Source organism: Coregonus clupeaformis, chromosome 27 (assembly GCF_020615455.1).
Source record: "Coregonus clupeaformis isolate EN_2021a chromosome 27, ASM2061545v1, whole genome shotgun sequence".
Taxonomy (NCBI): Eukaryota; Metazoa; Chordata; class Actinopteri; order Salmoniformes; family Salmonidae; genus Coregonus; species Coregonus clupeaformis.
Window position 1 is genome coordinate 46,094,160 of NC_059218.1, and position 10,132 is coordinate 46,104,291.

The 10,132-nt window shown below is 47.0% G+C and overlaps 1 protein-coding gene across 1 annotated transcript; it reads left to right on the plus strand.

The window, feature by feature from the left end:
- The first annotated feature begins 4,753 nt into the window (after nucleotides 1-4,753).
- Nucleotides 4,754-9,724, plus strand: LOC121542010 (olfactory receptor 1-like). Its single transcript, XM_041851432.1, has 6 exons — nucleotides 4,754-4,970; nucleotides 6,339-6,516; nucleotides 7,640-7,804; nucleotides 8,027-8,165; nucleotides 9,089-9,234; nucleotides 9,542-9,724. The coding sequence occupies exons 1-6, from the start codon at nucleotides 4,754-4,756 to the stop codon at nucleotides 9,690-9,692; spliced, it is 996 nt and encodes a 331-aa protein (XP_041707366.1). The 3' UTR covers nucleotides 9,693-9,724.
- Nucleotides 9,725-10,132: the final 408 nt, after the last annotated feature.

Genomic DNA, 10,132 nt, shown 5'->3' on the forward strand with positions numbered 1-10,132 from the left:
TGAAAGCGAACATATTTATTAAATTAGAATGATCACACGATCAAAACAACAAAATGATGACGTGACAGTCAATGGTCATACACTAACCAAATACGAACAAGAAACCACAAATAATGAATGCCTAACGGCTACCTAAGTATGACTCCCAATCAGAGACAACGAGCTACAGCCGTCTCTGATTGGGAGCCACCCTGGCCAACATAGATCTACAACAACTAGAACATAAACAAATGAAAACTCACACCCTGGCTCAACATACAAGAGTCCCCAGAGCCAGGGCGTGACAGTCAGTACCTGTTTTCAGGGAAGCCAATGGTTCAAAAATATATTCCACACAGTTCATACACACACACACACACACTAGGCTCCCAGAATAGATTATATTACATACAAGTTTTGCTCAAAGCAGCCAACTAATCAAATGCCGAACGTATTATATCCCAAGAGAACTTTCTTCGGTTATAGTCACGGCCGTGTATATCCCCCCTCAAGCCGATACCATGTCGGCCCGCAAAGAACTTCACTGGACTTTATGCAAACTGGAAACCACATATCCTGAGGCTGCATTTCTTGTAGCCGGGATTTTATCAAAGCAAATTTGAGGACTAGGCTGCTGAAGTTCTATCAACATATCGACTGTTGTACTCAGGCTGCTAAAATTCTCGACCATTGTTATTCGAACTTCCGGGATGGTAATAAGGCCCTCCCCCACCCTCCTTTTGGCAAATCTGATCACGACTCCATTTTACTCCTCCCTTCCTATAGGCAGAAACTCAAACATTTAACCATGGCAAGGACACTGGGAATATGGCAGAATACAAACAGTGTAGCTACTCACGCCGCAAGGCAATTAAACTGGCAAAACATCAGTATGAAACACCATATGAAAAAGTAGCTGGCTAGCTCACTAAAGACTAAAAAGGTCACAACAGTCATTATGCTAGCCTATGCTGGTTTTCTTTTTACTTGTAAGGAAGGTAATGTGCGTTGTACACGTAACTACAGTCGGTGGGTATCTAGCGAATTTTCATAAGCACCTAGCTAACCACAGATATTTGACCTAACCAAAATTGCTTGTTAGCAGGGGTAATTACAATCAAATATATTGATAAAAGTGACCTTGTCCGAGAGAGGGTAAGCCTACATGAAACACAAACCTTATATGAAGTAGTTCTAAAATCCCTGACGCAAAAATGAATGGTGAAATAATGATTGGAAACATTTCCAGGTTTTACCGCTAGGTTTTATTATGACTCATACTGTGGTACTCAATTAGGGGCTCACATTGATCATCCTTGAGAAGTTTCTACAACTCGATTGGAGTCCACCTGTGGTAAATTAATTTGATTGGACATGATTTGGAAAGGCACACACCTGTCTATATAAGGTCCCAGAGTTGACGGTGCATGTCAGAGCAAACACCAAGCCATGAGGTCGAAGGAATTGTCTGTAGAGCTCAGAGACAGGATTGTGTCGAGGCACAGTTCTGGGGAAGGGTACCAAAAAATGTCTGCAGCATTGAAGGTCTCCAAGAACACAGTGCCTTCCATCATTCTTAAATGGAAGAAGTTTGGAACCACCAAGACTCTTCCTAGATCTGGCCGCCCGGCCAAACTGAGCAATCGGGGGAGAAGGGCCTTGGTCAGGGAGGTGGCTAAGAACCCAATGGTCACTCTGACAGAGCTCTAGAGTTCCTCTGTGGAGATGGGAGAACTTTCCAGAAGGACAACCATCTCTGCAGCACTCCACCAATCAGGACTTTATGGTAGAGTGGCCAGACGGAAGCCTCTCCTCAGTAAAAGGCACATGACAGCCTGCTTCGAGTTTGCCAAAAGGCACTTAAAGAATCTCAGACAATGACAAACAAGATTCTCTGGTTTGATGAAACCAAGATTGAACTCTTTGGCCTGAATGCCAAGCATCACATCTGGAGGAAACCTGGCACCATCCCTACGGTGAAGCATGGTGGTGGCAGCATCATGGTGAGGGGATGTTTTTCAGCGGCAGAGACTGGGAGACTAGTCATGATTGAGGCAAAGATGAACGGAGCAAAGTACAGAGATCCTTGATGAAAACCTGCTCCAAAGCGCTCAGGACCTCAGACTGGGGCGAAGGTTTACCTTCCAACTGGACAACGACCCTAAGCAGACAGCCAAGACAATGCAGAAGTGCCTTCGGGACAAGTCTCTGAATGTCCTTGAGTGGCCCAGCCAGAGCCTGGACTTGAACCCGATCGAAAATCTCTGGAGACCTGAAAATAGCTGTGCAGCGATGGTCCCCATCCCAACCTGACAGAGCTTGAGAGGATCTGCAGCGAGGAATGGGACAAACTCCCCAAATACAGGTGTGCCAAGCTTGTAGCGTCATACCCAAGAATACTCGAGGCTGTAACCGCTGCCAAAGGTGCTTCAACAAAGTACTGAGTAAATGGTCTGAATACTTATGTAAATGTGATATTTCCGTTTAAAAGAGAACAGTTTTTGCTTTGTCATTATAGGGTATTGTGTGTAGATTGATGAGGGGGAAACATTTTTTAAATCCATTTTAGAATAAGGCTGTAACATAACTAAATGTGGAAAAAGTGAAGGTCTGAATACTTTCCGAATACACTGTATAAACATATACTGAACAAAAATCTAAATGCAACATGCAACAATTTCAAAGATTTTACTGAGTTACAGTTCATATAAGGAAATCAGTCAATTTAAATTAATTATTTAGGCCCTAATCTATGGATTTCACATGACTGGGAATACAGATATGTATCTGTTGGTCACAGATACCTTAAAAAAATATGTCCTTCACAATGGGCCACAGGATCTCGTCACAGTATCTCTGTGCATTCAAATTGACATTGATAAAATGCAATTGTGTTCATTGTCTGTAGCTTATGCCTGCCCATACCATAACCCCACCGCCACCATGGGGCACTCTCTTCACAATGTTGACATCAGCAAACCACTCACCCACACAACGCCATACACGTGGTCTGCGGTTGTGAGGTCGGTTGGACATACTACCAAATTCTCTAGAACGACGTTGGAGGCGGCTTATGGTAGAGAAATTAACATTGAATTCTCTGGTGGACATTCCTGCAGTCAGCATGCCAATTGCACGCTCCCTCAAAACATGAGACATCTGTGGCATTGTGTTGTGTGACAAAACTGCACATTTTAGAGTGGCCTTTTATTGTCCCCAGCACAAGGTGCACCTGTTTAATGATCATGCTGTTTAAAAAGCTTCTTGAAATGCCACACCTGTCAGGTGGATGGGTTATCTTGGTGAAGGAGAAATGCTCACTAACAGGGATGTAAACACATTTGTGCACAACATTTGAGAGAAAGAAGCTTTGTGTGGCGAATGTAACATTTCTGGGATCTTTTTATTTCAGCTCATGAAACATGGCACCAACACTTTACATGTTGCGCTGATATTTTTGTACAGTATATTTTGGCAACCCCACTGCAATTCGGGTCGCGACCTTGACTTTGAATAATATTGTTTTACAGGGACTATACATTCTAGTAGTATACAATACATTATCTACATGGTCAAGGAATCAGATATTTACCACACACACACATAAACATACAAACACACATACACACATGAATTTATTGTAACGGGAGAGGCGGCATGGCCTATAACCTCATAGAAGGCACATATTGTACCAGTCACATGATTATCCCCTCCCATCCCGTACAGTAAGAGCATCACATGCACACACACTCCCTCTTTAGGATGGAGCCCCTGTCGATAGTATTTAAATCAGAAGGTGTGTGAAGGCGAGTCCATTCTCTGGCCACCATCAAAAAGAGAGGTACATCTATATGTTATCATTATACTGTTTGTTATGTTATGACTATATTATGTTATATTATACCTGTTACTATACTGTAGTGTTGGAAGGTCTTTTTTAACTGATGGTCTTTTATCAAGCAAACATTTTTCAGTAACTGCTTCTGTACTCAGTTGAGTACAGTAGCAGTTAGATTTGTGTTTGACTTGTGTTTGGTGTATTGTCTATCATAATGATGGTGTATTGTCTATCATAATGGTGTTGTATTGTCAATCATTCTGTTCTCTCCTCAGTACATTGTGGCTGCGGTGGGATCAGAGGCGTCATGCCCATTAATTGTTGTTGTTTCTCTGTAATGCTATTAGCCACCTAGCAATTTTATGAAGCTTTAGTTATACCAGATAGGTTCCCAATCTCCCAACCTCATAACTAGCTACCAAGAAGCCATTTCAGGCTATCAATCAAGTTAGAGTAGCCAGCTTGTCTAACTATCTTAGCTGGCATGCCTGCTGCCAAGGTTGGTAGACTTTAGAAAAGCAAGCAACAATTAAATGTACTGAATAAGACTCACATTCCTTTCAATCTTTTACCCACATTTTAGCAGAGATGCAGCGAAGCCAATCACGACACAAAGAGCACAAGTGGTACGCTTAGAGACGCAGATAACTTATTATGGCTCTAGAATGTAGGAGACGCAGATAAATTATTATGGCTCTAGATTGTAAGAAAAAGCTGTTTCGGGTGTTTGAAAAATTCAAAATTCCCCCTCCAGACCACCCTCATGTACTTTGTGCCCCCTCAGATTTTTAGGGTGCATGACGCCCCTGGGATCACTCCATACTATTCTCTCCTCAGTACATTGATGGCAGCGGTGGGATCAATCCATATTACTCTCTCCTCAGTACATTGGTGGCAGCGGTGGGATCAATCCATAATATTCTCTCCCCGTGCAGTATGCTCCCAAGTAACTACACGCGTGTGTCAGAGTTTGTGATCGTGGGCTTCCCGGGGCTTCATCCATCCTTCTACCAGCTGGTGGCCTGGTTCTTCTTCTTCATCTATGTGACCACGGTGGTGGGGAACTTCCTGCTGGTGGTGCTGTTTGCCCTGGAGCGCAGCCTGCAGAAACCCATGTACATCATCATGCTCAGCCTGGCTCTGTCAGATATAGGTAAGATACTCAGCCTGGTTCTGTCAGATATAGGTAAGAGATACTCAGCCTGGCTCTGTCAGATATAGGTAAGATACTCAGCCTGGCTCTGTCAGATATAGGTAAGATACTCAGCCTGGCTCTGTCAGATATAGGTAAGATACTCAGCCTGGCTCTGTCAGATATAGGTAAGATACTCAGCCTGGTTCTGTCAGATATAGGTAAGATACTCAGCCTGGCTCTGTCAGATATAGGTAAGATACTCAGCCTGGTTCTGTCAGATATAGGTAAGATACTCAGCTTGGCTCTGTCAGATATAGGTCAGATAATCAGCCTGGCTCTGTCAGATATAGGTAAGATACTCAGCCTGGCTCTGTCAGATATAGGTAAGATACTCAGCCTGGTTCTGTCAGATATAGGTAAGAGATACTCAGCCTGGCTCTGTCAGATATAGGTAAGATACTCAGCCTGGCTCTGTCAGATATAGGTAAGATACTCAGCCTGGCTCTGTCAGATATAGGTAAGATACTCAGCCTGGTTGTGTCAGATATAGGTACGATACTCAGCCTGGCTCTGTCAGATATAGGTAAGATACTCAGCCTGGTTCTGTCAGATATAGGTAAGATACTCAGCCTGGCTCTGTCAGATATAGGTAAGATACTCAGCCTGGCTCTGTCAGATATAGGTAAGATACTCAGCCTGGCTCTGTCAGATATAGGTAAGATACTCAGCCTGGTTCTGTCAGATATAGGTAAGATACTCAGCCTGGCTCTGTCAGATATAGGTAAGATACTCAGCCTGGCTCTGTCAGATATAGGTAAGATACTCAGCCTGGCTCTGTCAGATATAGGTAAGATACTCAGCCTGGCTCTGTCAGATATAGGTAAGATACTCAGCCTGGTTCTGTCAGATATAGGTAAGAGATACTCAGCCTGGCTCTGTCAGATATAGGTAAGATACTCAGCCTGGCTCTGTCAGATATAGGTAAGATACTCAGCCTAGTTGTGTCAGATATAGGTAAGATACTCAGCCTGGTTCTGTCAAATATAGGTAAGATACTCAGCATGGCTCTGTCAGATATAGGTAAGATACTCAGCCTGGCTCTGTCAGATATAGGTAAGATACTCAGCCTGGTTCTGTCAGTTATAGGTAAGATACTCAGCCTGGTTCTGTCAAATATAGGTAAGATACTCAGCCTGGTTCTGTCAGATATAGGTAAGAGACGGAAGAAGTCATGACAGAAAGGTTATCCTGTTAAAATGTGTGTCTGTAAGGACGTTACCATGAACTTCCTGTTCAAATGTGTGGCCTGTTTTCGAATCTGCATAGCACAACATTTTTTTATATTTATTTAAATTTTGATATGTTGTGGTGCTTGTCCTTTCCCAGGGTTCTGCACGGTGGCCCTTCCCAAAGTGATAGCTCGGTGGTGGTGGGACGACGCTGGCATCTCTTTCTATCTGTGTCTGATACAGAAACAACTCATCCACTACTTTGGAACGCTCAACTCTCTCATCATGATGACCATGGCTATGGACCGGTACCTGGCTATCTGCTACCCTCTCAGGTAACATAGATTTACCTAACCCTAACCTTAACCCTAACCCTAACCCTTACCCTAACCCTAACTCTCTCATCATGATGACCATGGCTATGGACCGGTACCTGGCTATCTGCTACCCTCTCAGGTAACATAGATTTACCTAACCCTAACCTTAACCTTAACCCTAACCCTAACCCTAACCCTAACTCTCTCATCATGATGACCATGGCTATGGACCGGTACCTGGCTATCTGCTACCCTCTCAGGTAACATAGATTTACCTAACCCTAACCCTAACCTTAACCTTAACCTTAACCCTAACCCTAACCCTAACTCTCTCATAATGATAACCATGGCTATGGACCGGTACCTGTCTATTTCACTTTTGGTCCACTGTAGCTCAGTTGGTAGAGCATGGCTCTTGCAACATCAGGTTTGTTACATAAAAAAATTATGCATGCATGACTCTAAGTCGCTTTGGATAAAAGTGTCTGCTTAATGGCATACATTATATTATGTTAAGATAAAAATCAGCCTTTTATGCAATACAACTTAAAGATAACACCAAGCACACAAAACATCAAACCCACAACCCTGGTGTTGCTCTCTTCACTCCCACCCCTCACTCACAACTCTCTTCCCCATCTCCCACCCCTCTCTCATCCCCTCTCCCACACCTCTCTCCCCCCTCTCCCACCCCTCTCTCATCCCCTCTCCCACACCTCTCTCTTCCCCTCTCCCACACCTCTCTCTCCCCTCTCCCACACCTCTCTCCCCCCTCTCCCACCCCTCTCCCCCCTCTCCCACTCCTCTCTCCCCCTCTCCCACCCCTCTCTCATCCCCTCTCCCACACCTCTCTTCCCCATCTCCCACCCCTCTCTCATCCCCTCTCCCACACCTCTCTCCCCCCTCTCCCACCCCCTCTCTCCCCCCTCTCCCATACCTCTCTTCCCCCTCTCCCACCCCCTCTCTCCGCCCTCTCCCATACCTCTCTTCCCCCTCTCCCACCCCTCTCTCATCCCCTCTCCCACACCTCTCTCCCCCCTCTCCCACCTCTCCCACCCCTCTCTCCCCCTCTCCCACCCCCTCTCTCCGCCCTCTCCCATACCTCTCTTCCCCCTCTCCCACCCCTCTCCCTCTCTACCAGGTACACTAAGCTGATGACCAACAGGACCATGTCTCTCCTAACAGCCATGTCCTGGGTGTCAGCCATGATAGCTCCAGGCATCACCACCATCCAGTCATCCCAGATGTTTTTCTGTGGGCCCAACCGCATCATCCATTGCTACTGCGACACCATATCTCTCAACAAGTCAGTGTGTATGCGTGTTTGCTTGTGGTTAAATTTCTCTAGCCCCATCATCAGCTGGTTATCCCCAAAAAAGTGGAGGGGTGTCCGCTTTGTTGTTGTTTGAATCCCAGATTGGCCCTTTAATGTGCATTGTTTACTGTCTGTACACATGTATGGATTTTTTAAATTGACAAATTCAATCAATCCATCAATTAGACAGTCAAACAATCACTCACTCAACAGGCTTTCGTGTGCTGACATCTCGTCCCAGAGCAGAGTATCCTTCTCAATAGCCATGTTCGTCCTCCTCCTCCCCTTCGGCTTCATCATCTTCTCCTATGTCAACATAGTTATGGCCGTGCTCAGAATGGCCAGCACACAGGTGAGCGGGAGTGTGTGTGTGTGTGTGTGTGTGCATATGTTGGGCGTGCGTGTGTGTAAACAGTATGTGTGCGTTGTTTTATGTCTGTGAACTCCCCATCTGAACTAAACCTCTCTCCTCTCTCCCCTCCCCACCTGACCTTCTCTCTCTCCCCCTCCCTCCCCTTCTGTCCCTCTCTCCCCTCCTCTCCCGTCCCTCTCTCCCCTCCCCTCCTGTCCCTCTCTCCCCCTCTCCTCCTGTCCCTCTCTCTCCCCTTCCTTCCTGTCCATCTCTCTCCCCTCCCCTCCTGTCCCTCTCTCCCCCTCCCCTCCTGTCCCTCTCTCCCCCTCCCCTCCTGTCCCTCTCTCCCTCCCCTCCCCTCCTGTCCCTCTCTCCCTCCCCTCCCTCCTGTCCCTCTCTCCCCTCCCCTCCCTCCTGTCCCTCTCTCCCCCTCCCTCCCTCTGTCCCTCTCTCCCCTCCCTCCTGTCCCTCTCTCCCCTCCCCTCTTGTCCCTCTCTCCCCTCCCCTCCCCTCATGTCCCTCTCTCCCCTCCCCCTCTCTCCCCCCCTCCTGTCCCTCTCTCCCCCTCCTGTCCCTTTCTCCTCTCCCCTCCCCTCCCCTCCTGTCCTTTTCTCCTCTCCCCTCCCCTCCTGTCCCTCTCTCCCCTCCCCTCCTGTCCCTCTCTCCCTCCCTCCCTCCTGTCCCTCTCTCCCTCCCCTCCCTCCTGTCCCTCTCTCCCCTCCCCTCCTGTCCCTCTCTCCCCCCCCCCTCCTGTCCCCCTCTCCCTCCCCTCCTGTCCCCCTCTCCCATCCCGTCCCTCTCTCCCCTCCCCCTCCCGTCCCTCTCTCCCCTCCCTCCTGTCCCTCTCTCCCCTCCCCTCCTGTCCCTCTCTCCCCCTCTCCTCTCCCCTCCCCTCCTGTCCCTTTCTACCCCCTGCCATCCAGAGTCAGTGGAAGACCTTCTCCACCTGTAGTTCCCAGCTGTGTATCATCTCTCTGTACTACGTCCCCCGGTGCTGCGTCTACACCATTAGCATCATCAACTTGTCCATCAGCCAGGACTTTGTTATCGGCCTGACCCTGCTCTACAGGCAGGTAGCTTAGAGGTTAGAGAAGCGGGCCAGCAACCGGAAGGTTGTCAGTTTGAATCCCATGATTGACAGGGGAAAATGTGGTTGGGAGTGGAGGGTTGTTGGCGTCAGTGTCCTAGATGCCTTCACCTGCCATTGTGCCCTTGAGCAAGGCAAATAACCCCTAAACTCCTCACCGGGCACTGCACTAGTAGTTGCCCATTGCTCCAGCCTCTCCAACTGTGTGTGTGTGTGTCAGAGGAGTTTGGTACAGCAGAAGACCAGTCCATCTTGTATGGCTTAATAAAGTATTCTTCTTCTTCTACAGTCTGCTGCCTCCCCTCCTCAACCCCTTCATCTACTGCCTCCGTACCAAGGAGATCAAGGCTTCCCTGGCCAAGTGGGTCCAACGCACATCACAAACCCTCCATCCACCCCATAGCCAGCTGACAGGCACTCAGGCAGCCTGCCGCTTATAAAATCACACAGAAGGCGTTATGACTGCACACATCTCCTGTTCTCTCACCTATGAAGGAAGCCTTTGGCCGAAAGGTCATCTGGTCATGCAGGAGTTGAGCCCCAGACCTGAATCATTTTTAAACAGATCTGATATGTTTTTTACATTTCATTATTCAATATGGTAAACAAGAAACATTTACACTTGTTTTTGCTGTCTGGTAGTTTGCTTTGTGAAAGAAGAGGCTATAACACACTCAGACAGTAACAATCATATCTTTATTTGAAATGTCACATCACATCAAATAAGACCGATGTCATCAAATCACATTTTATACGTTTTGATGCCGGCAGTATAAGCCTTGAAGGGGCAATCCAGGATTGGTACATAAAGTCGTGGTCAAAAGTTTTGAGAATGACACAGGTATTGGTCTTCACAAAGTTCGCAGCTTCGGTGTTATGA

Bases quoted from the DNA above. Each gene is read 5' to 3' on its own strand.
- LOC121542010 (XM_041851432.1), top strand. From the start codon at position 4,754: ATGCTCCCAAGTAACTACACGCGTGTGTCAGAGTTTGTGATCGTGGGC. The intron at 4,971-6,338 runs GTAAGATACTCA...GTCCTTTCCCAG, and splicing joins CCTGGCTCTGTCAGATATAG to GGTTCTGCACGGTGGCCCTT. The intron at 7,805-8,026 runs GTCAGTGTGTAT...CTCACTCAACAG, and splicing joins GACACCATATCTCTCAACAA to GCTTTCGTGTGCTGACATCT.